The 14,044-nt window shown below is 64.1% G+C and overlaps 1 protein-coding gene across 4 annotated transcripts in view; it reads left to right on the forward strand.

Moving 5' to 3' along the window:
- CCDC85C (coiled-coil domain containing 85C) overlaps positions 1 to 13,730 on the forward strand; it is a 77,424-nt gene extending 63,694 nt beyond the window's left edge. For 2 of the 4 annotated variants that reach the window (XM_055304108.1, XM_055304110.1), the window contains exons 3-6: positions 4,385 to 4,492; positions 9,106 to 9,198; positions 9,939 to 10,037; positions 10,689 to 13,730. In XM_055304108.1, the coding sequence (XP_055160083.1) occupies positions 4,385 to 4,492; positions 9,106 to 9,198; positions 9,939 to 10,037; positions 10,689 to 10,778 (390 nt within the window). In that variant the 3' untranslated portion in view covers positions 10,779 to 13,730. The remainder of the gene's footprint in view (positions 1 to 4,384; positions 4,493 to 9,105; positions 9,199 to 9,938; positions 10,038 to 10,688) is intronic. The other 2 variants (XM_055304109.1, XM_055304111.1) reach the window with 1 other exon arrangement.
- Positions 13,731 to 14,044: the final 314 nt, after the last annotated feature.

Here is a 14,044-nt window from a genome sequence, read left to right on the forward strand (position 1 = left end):
GGCGCAGCCTCTCCCTCGGCCGGGGAGGAAACCTCTTCTTTCCAGCATCCGAGCAGATGGTCAGGCTAGCAACGTGGGCAGAAAGAGACCAGCCATTCCACCTCCGTCCCCTTTGTCCCTGGGGCTGCATCACTGTCTGCTGTGAGCCACTTGCTGGGTGACACCTAGAGCCAGGCCCGGGACTCTAGAGCCACAGGGCCTGGTTCGAATGGCCCAAGTGCTGCTTACCACCTGGTGGCACTGAGCCGGGGGCTTCACCTGCCTGCGCCCCAGTCTTCTCATCTGCAGGGCAGATCCCTCAAGGCACCGAGGAGCGGGGCTGGCCGGCCATAGGAGTCGTGGGCTACCCGGCAGCGGGTGGCCTTCTTGACCACAAGCACCAGAGCCCTGGAAAGTTGAGGAGTTGCTCAGACGCACCCAGCCCGGGTGGGACTTAGATCTTGCAAGTCTGTGCACCGCTACCACCCCCCCCCCCCAGTCCCCACAAGCCTCCCAGTTCCTCCTACAGGGGTCCCATGCCTTGTCGCTCACCCACCTTACTGGAACAAGTACCGGGTTGTTCCTGGGACCGGTGAAGGGGCGATGGCCACTGCAGGCCACGTGGTCCTGGGCAGTCCACACCCCCCATGTTTGAAAACTGGGATTCAGAGCCTGAAATTGCATGGGGCGCAGGGATGCGGTGCCAGCTGCAGAGAAGTCACATTAGCCACACATTAGCCGCGCATGGAACCTCCGCGGCCTGCTCTGAGCACTAATTAGGAGGAACCCTCTGGGCCCCCAGTCACGCAGCAGCCGCCGCTTGCTTCTTAATGGCCTGCAAATGAGTTCTCTGAAAATTAAAGGGGAAATGAGAGAAAGTAAGTCTGGGTGGTAGGTAGGAGCAGTATGCCCTTGTGAGCAGCCTCACAGGTCACCTTTCCCCCCTGTCCCAGCTGGTGTGCTGGGATCTTGGGGCGCCTCTGGGCCAGTGTCAGGGCTGTGGGGTGCCCGGTGAGTCCTTGTAGACATGGGGGTTTCTAAAAATGTGAGAACTCTGGAGGTGCCCATCCCGGCCCAGCCGAGGTCCGGCAGCTTTGGGTTAATGGGTCCAGGAGAGGGGGTTGGTGGGTGGCTTTTGCTGGGTGACACCACTCCTCTTCCCTTCCAGCTGCCCCGCCCCTACGGCCGCCCAAGAAGCTGGCTTCAGGTAGAGCCTCCTGGCGGGACGTGTTTGCTGTGGTGTTTGGGGTGGGGGCTGCTTTGAGTGCTGTGTGCTGTCCTGTCTCCTGGGGGTCCCCCCGCCAGCACCCTCCTGTCCCTTCCTGGGAGCTGACCACCACCCAGGGTGCCCTGGTCCTGCCCTCTCCGAGCTGGCATTAATGTGCAGCTTTGCCAAATAATAGCAGAGGAGCCGGAGACCCCGGCCTCCCGGGACGCTCCACGCAGGCCCTCCTCGCTCAGCTCTCACTGCCTGTGTCTGGCGGCCCGAGGGGTCTCCGGATGCCCCCATGTCAGTGCTCACCCCTGGGCCCCCATGGCCATCCCGCCTCACCTGTCAGACGCTGCCTCCCTTCAGGTGTGCACAGGAGGTGCTTCTGTGGCACGTGGTCCCTCGGGGACCAGGGCCCTTTGGGGGCAAGGAGGAGGGATGAGTGCAGCTGCCTGGAGGGAACCCACCCACAGCTGCTGCCCAGACAAGGAGCCCCAGGTGGGCAGGTGTGGGGTTCCTCCCTCTGCATCCTGCTGTGGCACTTCTGTGCTCCTCTGATGGTGCTCCCCAGGAGTGCCCTGGAAGGTGAGGGCTGGGAGCTTGCTGCAGGACCTTGGGGGCCCAGAGAGGCCGGGGCAGCCCGAGTGCACGGCGGCTCGGATGCGGTGACAGCCCTGGACAGAGGCTCCGTGCCCTTAAGTGGACTCTGTATCCCTGCGGCCTCTGGGGTCGCCCCTCTTGGCTGGAAGGGGCAAGTCTGTATCTGCACTCGGTGTTTCTTTTGCTTCTAAGGACACAGGCATCGTGCCCACTCTGTGTGGCAGGCAGGTCCTTTGTCCCTGTGTCCTGGGGGACCTACGTTTGGGATCACGGATGGGGCAGATGTCCTCTGCCGGCTTCCCGAACCTTCTGAGCAGCACACTCCCCGCAGGTGCAGGCCCGGCCACCCCAGCAGGCCGTTTCAGCTCCACTTCCCCCCAGCGATGAAAACCTAGGGATTTCATTCTTCTAGGGCGCCGACAGGCGAATCTCAGGATTTTTAATTTGGATTTAAGTGCAATTATGGCCTCTCATTTTGATGCATCATTAGTCACATCGCCCCTAATGAGAGATTGTGCATTTTTCCCTCCAGCTTTGTGGGTCGCTAATAAAGTTCTGTGGACGTGCAAATATTTATAGATGATCACCCAAGGCGGGGGTGGGAATTGCACACCTAATTACCCCCCCCCATATACACATGTCCTCCCAAGGAAATTATCAGGGTGGGGGGGTTAAGGCAACACAAACCAGTGTTGTCAGTAACAACACGTGAGTTGTTTCTGAACTCATTTGGTCCGGGGCCAGCGGAGCTGTGGAGGAGGTGAGACTTGGCCCAGAGGAGGATCTAGACGGTGTGGGGAAGGGCAGGGTGGTGTCCAGGTGTCCTGGTCCCAGAGGCTGGCGGGAGAGAGCGGTGCCTCACATCCCTGACCACGTGGCCAATAATGTCGCATGTTGAGCTGGGGCTTACACCTGGTCCCTTATGCCAGCCTGGCAAGGCAGGTGGGGATGCTCCAGCGGAATGGGGTCGGAGGGCCGGGCCAGAGCTCTGGGTCTAGGTGCTCAGTGTGATGGGGTTTAGGATGCAGTCTCTGCTGGAGAGGAGTTTATAACTGTCACAGACACCTGGCCGGGAAGAGTTGGCTGGGATTTTTGCCGTTGAGTGAAGCTGGGTTGACGCCCCTGCCCACGCTGGGCGAGTCAGGGAGGCATAGGTGCTCTGATGCAGGGAGGGGGCGGCCACTGTGGCCTTTTGGTGCCTGGGGACAGGAGGGCTCCACTAGATGGGACCTCTGGATGGGCCCGGGAGGATTGTTAACATGGCTCTGGTTCAGGGTTGGCCACAGTCAGGGTGTGGCAGTCACAGGGGTTCCTGGGGACAGCCTGCCACACTTCAGGGGCTGCCATGGGAGGGTGGGCCCCCACTCTCTCCCCTCAGTGCCTCCTGGTGGACTTTGTTTATACGCAGGCCCTCCTGGGGGCCATGGGAGCAGTTCAGTGCTCTGGCCGGGGTGCTGGGTGCGGGGTGGTGGTCGGGTGAGTGAGTGCCCGGATCTGCCTTCTGATGTTTGCTCTGGCAGCCTCCACGGGGCACCTGCCTTACTTGAATTTTTACTCCAGTGCCACAGACACCGACAGGGCGCCACTGTGCGCCCCCTGCACCGGCCCCTGACACCGGGGGTCTGGTGGGGATGAGAGAGCAGAATGCAGGGAGTCGGCGAGGTTGGAGACCCGTGACAAGTGGGGGCTGGGTCCAACGGTTGGTTGGCAGGAGGGGAGCGGGCTGCGTGCGGGTCCCTCCCGGACCAGCAGAAGGGGGCTGGTGTGCAGGTGAGCGTCCTGCTCACCCTACCCCTGCCCTCCGGGCTTTGTTTGGGGACTTCCAGGACGTTCTGCTGTGTTTTGTCCGGCCAACACCATGCTCTCAGTTCCTTGGGAGTAGAAAAGGCTGTCTGGGCCACAACCACCCCCTGCACCCCCCCCCCCCCGGCTCTTAGTGATGCGAGGGGCGCAGTAGGCCACGGCTTCTTCTCAGAGGGCCTGTGTTGGACTGAGCGTGCCCCCTGGGTCCCTCCTGTGGATTGCAGCCCCCAGCTCCAGCCTTTGGGGGGCATTTGCTTTGCTCTGAGGGAAATCACCTAAGGCCAAATATGTGTCCAATCGTTCATTTGTTTGTTCATTCATTCCCTCCCTCCTTCCTAAGCAGGCACCAGTCCTGTGTACACAGCAGGGTGAGAAGCACCCTTTGGGGTGCGTTTGGGAGCCCCTGCCCGATGGCCTGAGCAGAGCACAGGGATAGGCTCCCCCGTGGGAGGCGGGAGGACCCCAGGGGCTGGAGAAACCAGGCAAGAGGAGCCCAAGTGCAGGATGCTGGAGCAGAGGAAGGAGGGCAGGGGGTGGGGGTGCCACATACTCATTTATTCGGTTCGAGAAAGGTTGATAGAGCGTGCACTGGGGAGCAAAACGAAGCCCCCCGGCCTCGTGGCATCAACACATGGTGGCTTGAGGACCTATGGAGCAGGGAGAGGGGAGGGAGGGTGCGGCCCACTGCCGAGGAGGGGGCTGGGGGGCTGCCGGGCAGGAGCAGGACAGGGCTCGGTCCTTGATCCCCTCAGCACAGCTGCTCACCTCTAACCTGTCCCCCTCCCCCTGCAGCAGGCAGGCTCTGGAGAGTTCCGGACTCTGCGGAAAGGCTTCTCCCCGTACCACTCGGAGTCCCAGCTGGCGAGCCTACCACCCTCCTACCAGGAGTCCCTGCAGAACGTAAGTGTCTCCCCGAGAGCCGCGCTGTTCACACGCGGACCCCGGGCCTCCAGAATCCTTGGTCCACGTCCTGGTGCAGGGATGAGGCTCAGCCGCCTAGTGACCCGCCCAGGCCAGTGGATGGTCTGCGGCTGAGCTGGGACTCTCCTCTCCTGCCTGAGCAGCTTCCAGGTCAGGCGAGGGCGCTGGGTCAGAGCCTGGGCTCAGCAGGGTGGCCCTCCTCACTCCCCTGCTGCCAGGGAGGGGTGTGGGCTCTGGGCTCCTGGAGCCTCGTGTGGGCCCGGGGAGGTGGTTAGAGGTGGAGGCCAACCAGAGTGATGTGACAGTGAGGGGCAGGGTCTGGAGGCCACGCGAGTGCACCTGTTACTCCTCGCCCCGTGGGTGGGGAAGTCTGCCCGGGCGGAGCTTGGGGTGCGGCTGCGGTGTACCTGTGTGTGCCGCACATTTACAGCACCCGGGCTTTGCAACGGAGGGTCCGGGAGCAGCCCAAGTTTGTGCTGTATGCTGGTTGTCACCGGGGTCCTCCAGGGGCGGCCTGGGCTCTGGGCTGCCCTGAATGGGAAAGGGAGGGGTGGCAGCATCGGGGGGGCCAGCTCCTGGGATGTGGATGGCTGGTCAGGACCGTTCCCTGTGGGTAGCTGTGTCTATCAGTCCTGGGTGACATGTCTGGAATGCACGGGTGGACGCTGCAAGTTAGTGGTTGTCAAGGGCCTGCCAGAGGGGAGTGGGGATTGCTGATGGGGCCGGGGCTTCTCTTTGGGGTGATTGCACAGATCTGTGAACTTGCTTAAAACGACTGCCCGTGAAGCACCTGATCCGCATGCGCTGTGTGGATGAGCTTCACCCCCAGGGGCAGCGGCGTTGCCTGGGCGCTCTGGGCTGTGGGGCAGGGGCAAGCCCCGCAGGCACGGCCGGGAGCCTGGCTACCCCAGGGAGCGGTGGGGAGCCGGCCGGCCTGCGGTCACTCCGCCCGGCGGGATGTGGCCCGGACTCTCCCCACGGCCCCGTGGGCAAGGACGACCCCGGGCCGCCCGTGAGGCCTCGCCGGGCCTTGGTGCTGGCGGCGCAGGCTGGGGCCCTGCTGGCTGCCGGCCAGGTGCTCTGGGCGCTCGCACACCTCCAGGAATGCAGCTGCTGGGGCTGCCAGCGGCAGATAATCCAAATAGTCATCCAGGAGCCTGTGGCGGAGCTAGGCTCCGCGTGCTTCATGCCCGAGGGCCCCGAGAAGTCCGGGGTGCCCCAGTGGGGGTTGGCTCCTCAGTCCCCCACTCTGCTGGTCCCCTCTATTCATTCCGCGGGAGCCCTGATGGCCAGCAGCTATGGGTGCTCTGTGCTGAAGCTCAGGATCTGTCTGTAGGCTCTGAAGTGGGTGCGTCCTGGGTGCTGGCACTGAGCCCCCCAGGCCGAGCGGCCAGGGCCAGCATGAACCAGCTCCAAAGCTGGGGGGCAGGTCCCTGGGGTGCATAGGGAGGGTTGGGTGTCTTGGGAGTTGCAGCCAGCGAAGGCTGCTGGGCCGAGGTGGAGGCTCGAAGGCCAGGCCTCGTGGGGGTGTTCACAGGGCAGCAAGCCCTCAGTGGGCCCTGGGGGGCTCCCATCTGGCACGTGGGTCCATAGGGTGAGTGAGAGCTTTATGGGGAGGACCCTCTGGGGCACAGGCTCTCCCACCCCTGCATTTCTTTTGTAAGGTTACCTGCAGGTGCCAAGGGTGGGCGAGGGCAGGAATGCACATATCAGAGGGTCCCGAGGTGGAAGAGATGACCCTGTGGGGTGGGGCCACCCTCTCCTTGCCGGGCTGGCTGTCCCCAGACTCCCTCCCTCTGCCCCTCTCCACTTTCCCCATTACCTGTCCACTTGAGTCGGGGGCTAAGTGTCTGCCCAGGGCCCCCCAGCTTCTCCCCCACAAGGGTCTCTGGCCCAGGTGGCTGTGGGGCACAGGGCACAGGGGTGCCCAGCCGGATCTGGGATTCAGAGCCCTGTGGAAGGAGCTGACAGGGGAGGGGGCTGCATTCACCAGCTCCCTGAGAGCAGGATCAGGGCTGTTGACAGGTCCCTGGGGGAGTCTGGTCTCCCTGCCTATTTTTTTTTTTTTTGGTCAGCAGACTTGATTTTTGAGGATGATCTTCACTGGCTTTTTGCATGTCTATAGATTTGTGTAACTATCACAGTAGGACGTCTCCTTACCCCACAAAGGAGCTCTGCACCCTTTAGCAACCTCTCCCCACTCTTCCAGCCTCCACCGGGCAAACACGGATGTGCTCGTGCTTCCGTAGATTTGCCTGTTCTGGACATTTCTTAGCAACAGAATCCTATGACATGCGATCCTGTGTGAGTGGCCGCATCTGCTCAGCGCCGTGATTTGGAGGCTGCGCTGTGCTGCGTCAGTGCCTTGTTCCTTTTCATTGTCGGGCGATCTTCCGTGGTGTGGAAGCACCACGGCTGTTGATCTGCTCGTCAGTTGCTGGACATCTGGGCTGTTTGCCCGCTTTGCCTGTGGACGAGTCTTGGTGGGGACATGTGGCTTCGGTTCTCTTGGGTACACACTGGCCTCCCCTCTTTTTGGCACCAGCTCGGGAACCACAGAGTGGGTTTGAGCTCCGCTGTTTACCGGCGGTTTGGCCTTGGCCTTCTGTTGGGCCCGTGGTCCTACCCTCATCTGTCAAGTGGGGATGGAGAAGCATAGCATCGGAGGGTTGCAGGCACTCAGCGGGGTGGGCCTGGGGGAAGCCTCCCGCCGTGTCGGGGCCTTGGGGGGAGCTGTGCCCTTCCCGACGGCGTTTACTCCTTATACACGTCACGTGTGCAGGTGAGGTGGGAAAGACGGGCCTGGCCGCTCCTGGCTTCCTTCCTGCCTTTGCTCCAGATCAGGGAACAAAGGGAAGCTCCAATCAGGGAACCCCAGGTACAGATGGGACAGGAGGCCAGAGGTGCCAGGGCCGGGCACCTGTGTGTCCCAGGGCTGAATGTGTGTGGCTGTCGCCCCCTGCTGGCCTCTGGCTGGGGAGCCAGCCTTTGGCCTCAGGACGTGCACCTGCCTTCCACCTGCCTCTTCAGAATCCCTGGATCCTCTTCTGGTTTTCCCCACGTGACAGACTGACCTGGGCCCAGAAACCAGGCAGCGTGGGCTACAGTTCGGGAAACAGCCACCGGACAGCACACCAGGGCTCTGCACACCGCCTGGGACACAAGGACCCCAGATGAGAAAATTGAGGCACAGAGTGGGTTGGGCCCTGCCTCAGGTCACAGCCCACAGAGCCTGGCCCCAGCCCAGCTTTCCTGGCCCCATCCTCTGCATGGAGGCAGGGACAGGTCCGGGCAGGGCTGGCAGATGGGGAGGCTGCAGAGGAGCTGGCCCACGGCAGGACGTTCTGGGCTCTGAGGGTCTCCACACAGCGTGGCCTGGCGGGGCAGGATCCCAGGATGATGGCCCCGTAAACCAGCTCACCAAGTCGGCCTGGTCACTGGGGTTCAGTGACTGGGAAAGAAACCACGACTCAGAGGAGGGACGAGCTCCCTGGCCTTCCCTGCTGCTTGCGCACACCCTGGCTGGGGCACTTGCTGGCTCCCCTGAGACCCACTCCCAGTGCCTTCTGGCCTCTGGCTTCTGTTGGCCCCGGGGAGCTCCATCCTTGTGTCCTGGTCTGGGTGCTCCTTCCATGGGGCCCCCCTCCTACAGCTGAGGCACACCACCTGGGCCAGTAGCCCTTGTGGAAAAGATGCTGGGGACCCTGGGCAGACACGCAGCCCCTGACGTAGGTGGGCCTGACCCCAGAAGGCCGGATCCCTTCCTCACCTGGCCTGGTCCCCTGCTCCCCAGGCTGGGGGGAGTTGGACACCTGGTTGCCATTTAAAGTATTTGCTGAGGGGCACCTGGGGTGGCTCAGGTGGTGAAGCATCTGCCTTTGGCTCAGGTCATGATCTCAGGGTCCTGGGATCGAGTCCTGCGTCGGGCTCTGCTCAGCAGGGAGCAGGGAGCCTGTTTCTCCCTCTCCCTTGGCCCCTCCTCTCCCCCTTCCCTGCTTGTGCTCTCTTCTCTCTCTCTTTTAAAACTACATAAATATTTTATTTGAGATTTTATCTATTTTTTAATATTTATTTTATGTGTTATATTATTATTTTTTTAGTGTCTGCTTAATGGGGTGGCATCCCTCAGGTGACCAGACGGGGTTGGAAGCTCAGGGCTGGGAGGCAGGGCTCAGGGCTACAAGAGTGTCCCTGGGGTGGGGGTGAAGTCTAGTTTGCCCCACTCCCCTGGTGTTGGGGGAAAGGGTGGCAGCTCCGGAGGCAGCCCCCACCGCCCAGGGTTGGCTGGGGGATCTGTGCCAGCCCCTGCCCTTCCCTGAGCCGCCCTCACCTTCTCGGGGAAACAGGTAGCAGACCTCACAGGTGGGCTGCGGGGAGGAGCCTGAGGGCCGGGCTGGGGTCCGTGGGGCTGCCCCTCCATCCTCTGCCCTGGCCCCGGCCTCACACCCGGCCTCCTCTCCCGCCTCGCCGGCCCGTGCCCTCCTGCGTGGGTGCTGGCCCTCGGGATCGGGCCCATCCGCGCTGCCGGTCACACCTGTGGCGTCGCCTGGAGCCAGCCCGGGCTGGCTGAGACATGCGCTGTCCCTCCCCAGGGCCCAGCCTGCGCGGTGCCTGAGCTGTCCTCGCCCCCCTCCGCCGGCTACTCCGCAGGACAGAAGCCGGAGGCTGTCGTGCACGCGATGAAGGTGAGGGCCGGGCCCTGCCCACCCGCCCCGCTCCCGCTCCCTCGGGGGCCCCCGATCCCTGGGCCAGGGTGGGACCTGGGAGCCCGCATTTGCTCTGAGCGGCAGGGGGGGGCCCTCATCTGTCCGTGGTGGGGAGGGGAGGAGCTCCGACGGCCCGGGTCTCCTTGCTGGGGAGGGACTCGGAGGGGTCAGTTGGCAGCAGCAGGTGTGACACCTGTCTGCCATCGTAGAAACGGGAAGCTGATACCTGGGCGGGGGAGGGGGGGGCGGGGAACGGGCAGGGCGGGGGTAGGACTGAAGCTTCCGTTTCCCAGGTCTCCCAGACCTCCCAGACCCCCGCCTGGCATCTGGCGTCTGCCAGTGGGCCGTGCCTTCCCCCCGCACCCCACGCACATGTGTGCATGCCCATCTGCACCAACACAGCATCCTCGTGCCGGTGCGGGCAGTGACTGGGACATGCACACTCATCCCACGTGGCCAAGTGGGTGCTGTCCTTGTGTCCGTTCATCTGAGCTGGGGACCCTGGGTTCGAGTGGGTCCACCTGTCCTCCCTGCTCCTAGGTGACCCGTCCCCAGCTGTGCCCCCAGTGGTGCTGCAGGGGTGCGGCTCCCCTTGTGTAGTGTCACTGGGGCGGGGGCAGAGGACAAGCGGGGACCCTGGAGGGGACTCGGCGGCTCAGGGTACTCGGCTTCCGTGTGCAGCCCCCTCCCGGTGCTGACCCTGTGGCCTGTCCCCGCAGGTCCTGGAAGTGCACGAGAACCTGGACCGGCAGCTCCAGGACAGCTGTGAGGAGGACCTGAGTGAGAAGGAGAAGGCCATCGTCCGAGAGATGTGCAACGTGAGGCGCCTCGTGGGCGGGGCTGGAGGGCAGGCAGGGGGTCCCCGTGGGGGAGGGCCGCGGTTGCGGAGGGCTGGCGGGGGGAGGCCCTGGAGCCTGGGCAGCCCCGGCCCGCCCTCACCCACTGCCCGTCCCACCTGCCCCAGAGTGGGGGCCCTGACCTTCGCAGGCCTGTCCGTCCCCAGAGCACCGCCCCGGCCCCCCAGGACTGGTCCCGTTCACCCCGCATGTCCTGTCCCGTGGCCCCTGCTGGCTGCCGGCCACACGGGTGGTGCCCAGGCCGGAGGGGGGGGGTGCCCTCTGCTCTGAGGGCCTGCAAGGCTGGGGCTGCCCAAGACAGGGGACCGTCATCCCAAGCCGCCTGGCCGGGTGTGTCATCTCTGCGCCCTGACATCTCTGTCATCTCTGTGTCCTGGGCCTCCCGGGGCTGGGCCTCTGCACACCCACGGCCTGGCCTCTCCGGGCCCCTGGACAGCTGCCAGGCCGAGCCCGCGTCCCCGACCCCCCGCTCCCCTGCGCCCCGGCCCCCAGCCCCCCAGCCCCCAGCCCCCCAGCTCCCCCGTGCACCCCGATCCCCGGCCCCTGGGACGCGGGTGATTCTGCAGAGCCCGAGGCCCATGTGCGCTCACCCGCCCTCACCCTCGCCCACAGGTGGTCTGGCGGAAGCTGGGGGACGCGGCCAGCTCCAAGCCCTCCATCCGGCAGCACCTGTCTGGGAACCAGTTCAAGGGGCCTTTGTAGGGCTGCTCGTCCGGGGACGTGACTGGCCCCGCGGGGCGCCCGGGCCGAGCCGCCCTGTGGAGAGTTGTACATAGGACGCTGCGCGGCCACCGGGCCACCTCCACCACAGCAGCCCGCGGGGGGCCCCTGTCCCCCGAGCGGAGCGGCCCCACGGGCAGAGGCCGAAGGCCACCCTGAGACGCCGGGCCGCCTGGGCGAGGGGCGCCCCACCAAGCCTTCCACCCCCGCTGCCACCCGCTCCGGACAGAGCACTGGCAGTGGCACCGACGCGGGGGCACCACTCCTCGCCCCCCTGCCGCGGCCCGAACGCCCCCTCGCTGGGCCCCGGGTCCCGAGTCGCTGACGTGGACGCGCTCGGGGTCTGTGGCTGGCGGAGGCTCCGGGGCCCTTCCTCTGCACCCCCTGCACCCAGCTCCCTGCTGCAGGCTGCCGCTTGGTTTGGGGCTCTTGCCCCCAGCGCCCTCATGCACGCTCGCTGCACCAGCCCCCCCCACCCTGTGCAGTTGTGCCCTGTCTTTTGGGGTCTCCTGCCCAGTGCCTGAGGCATCCCGTTCCCGTGGCTCACGGTGGGGCGGTGTGGAGGGTCTCCGGGCTGAGCCCCGCTCTCTCCGCCCGCGGGTGGGCAGCACTGGGCACGCTGGGCCTCTGGTGTCCCCCAGGGCCTGGCCCCAGCCAGGGCCCTGCGGCCGGAGCTGCGTGGGCTGGCACGTGGGAGAGCTCTGGCTGCGTCAGAAGGAGCCTGACCTGGCTGGGGCGGGGGCTGCCTGGGTGACCTTCTGCGAGGCGCTCGGCCTCTCCAGGCTGCCTGGTGGGAGAACGAGGTCTCGGGCCGAGCTCACCCCCTGGGGTCACCAGCTTGGTCACAGCACGCGGGCCCACACGGTCCACCTGCTGCAGAGGCGCTGTTGGCCGGGCCGGATGGAGCTGGGGACCCTGCGGCCTCCTCATAGGTGCTGTCCCCTCTCCTCTCTGAGCCTCAGGGTCCTCCACTGGAGGAGGGACAGCATCAGGCCCTCCTTGCAGGGCGCGGGATCCGAGACCCGCGGTGTAGATGCCCGTGTACAAACTGTAGAGTGCGATAGAGGAACAGTGAAGTCGGTGAGGAGAGTGAGGCCCCGAGGGTGAGTGGGCGGTGGCGCGTTATGGACGAGCTCCCGGACGCTGGGAAGTGGGGCAGGTCACCGTTAGTGCTGTGGGTGCCACTGGGGCCCACAGGCTTCCTCCGCTGTCAGTGGTGCCCAGCTCCGTGCCGCAAGCACTTGCAGAGCCCGGGGGCTGCCTCTGCGGTGGGCAGGCCTCGTCCAGGCCCGTGTGAGGGACAGGGGCCAGGCGGGGGGGTGCGGGGGGCCAGCCTGCACCTGGAGTCCCAGCGGGACCATGTGGTTGCCGCCACCTGTTGGCCGTCGGCGCCCTTGGGTCATACGCTCTCAGGGGAAAGGCTCACAGCCCTCACTGTGCCCAGGGAGTGCTAAGTGGGTGCTGGTGACGACAACAGGCATGTCCGCTTGTCCCGCGTGTTAGAGGGAGCTCTGGGCTCTTCCTGGACGGGGTGGCCAGCAGGTCAGGTGCGAGCTCCTTGTCGTGAGGGGCGTGCATTTGAAGCTGGGGGAACCCCCTTGGTCATGTACCAGGCAGTTCCTGCTCTAGTGGGCAGTGAGCTGGCGGGGGGCGGCGGAGGGCCCCCCGGATCTTGGAGTCCAAAGAACCGCAGAGCAGCCCGAGCGATGATGGGTCCCGTTTTGGGCGGAAGCCACAGCCGGGAGCCCGTGTGTCATGTCTGGATCAGGCTGGCTCGGCCACCGCTGAACCTAAGCAATAAGTAAGGGCTCCTGGTATCTGTGGGTCTCCTGCAGGCTGAGCCACGGAAGAACAGCTCCGAAGGGGCCTTCCCGGCCTCCCCGGCCCTCCTGCGGCGGCGGCATCCGGGGCTCGGGAGCGCTTCTGCCCCGACCCTCCTGTGTGCCATGGAGGCAGCAGGGCCAGGTGCGACCTCTCCTTCCCACCGCTGCTCGCATTCCTGAGCCGACTGCACGGGGTGGCTTTCAGGGGCAGAGCTGTACCTGTGACAGTCCTCTAACAGAATAAGCTGTCAAAAAAAAAAAAAAAAAAAGCCAGCAGCGCCTCTGACCGGACGCACCAGGCGGTGGGTGGGTGCGGTGGGAGCCCACGGGCCGGGTGGGCCAGGGCCGGGCCAGCACGCACCCCAGTGAGTGTGTAGGGGATGGGGGGCCTCCTCCCCTCTGGAGCCTCAGCTGCAGCAGCACACGGTGGGGCGGGGGTGTCAGCCCGGTGCCCTTTCATAAAGGTCCCTTTACGTTTCATACGCTCTGATTCCAGATCTTGAAGCCCAGTGTGACATCTGTACTGCGGCTTCAGTTCCCACTGTGATGGATGTCACCCTTCCAGCCTCACCCCAGGCGGCCAGGGCCAGCCTGGGATCAGAATCTGCTGAGCACATTTTTTAGGGTGGCACGTTTTTATCCAAAAGTTATCAGCTACACATCAGTGTTTAAAGAGGAAAAAAAGTGACCTTTTTTTTTTTCTTGGAAACTTGAGAGGAAACAAAATACATACTACTGATTTTTTTTTTTTAAGAAACAAGCTAAACACATGACTGCAGAGCGGTAGAGGTGTATATTTTTCATACTCTGGGGAGAAGTATTTGTGCTGCTTTCTGGAATTGGGCTGGAACGTCTGGTTCCCGGCCCCGGGCCGTCAGCCCTGCTGTTTTCCTGTGGTGGGTGACCACCGTGAGAACCGGGGCCAGCCCCTCCCTGGCTCTAGGTGTGCCCATTTCTACCTTCCACTGAACCACTTTGATTTGGGGAGAGAAAAAGAACTTTTGATAGTGTGGTAAAAACATTGATTTGAACTATTTTAGTAAAAGGAGTAACAGAAGATTGTGATAGTGTATACTTTGCGCTAGATAAATAAAGGCTCTTTGCAAGCCTCTGTGGTGGGTGCACAGTGCTTGTTTCGGGTGCGGGGGGTCACCGGGAAGAGGGTCACGGCCCCCGGGAAGCACCTTAGATGTGGGGGCTCGGCCGGGTGCTGGAGACCATCGGACAGCCACTCCGATGGCCCGAGTGGGAAGAATTTCAAATCCCAGCCCTTGTGTGACCTGGGAGCCTGTGTTCTGCGCAGGTGCACTGGTTTGGAACTCACTGGGTTCCCCCGAGGGAGCCAATGCAGGCACAGGGTGCAGGGGGCTCGCCCGCCAAGGTTGGACCCACAGGGGCACCGCCCTGGGAGACGTGGGGTCCGGT

This window comes from Nyctereutes procyonoides, unplaced genomic scaffold, assembly GCF_905146905.1.
Source record: "Nyctereutes procyonoides isolate TBG_1078 unplaced genomic scaffold, NYPRO_anot_genome, whole genome shotgun sequence".
Classification (NCBI taxonomy): domain Eukaryota; kingdom Metazoa; phylum Chordata; class Mammalia; order Carnivora; family Canidae; genus Nyctereutes; species Nyctereutes procyonoides.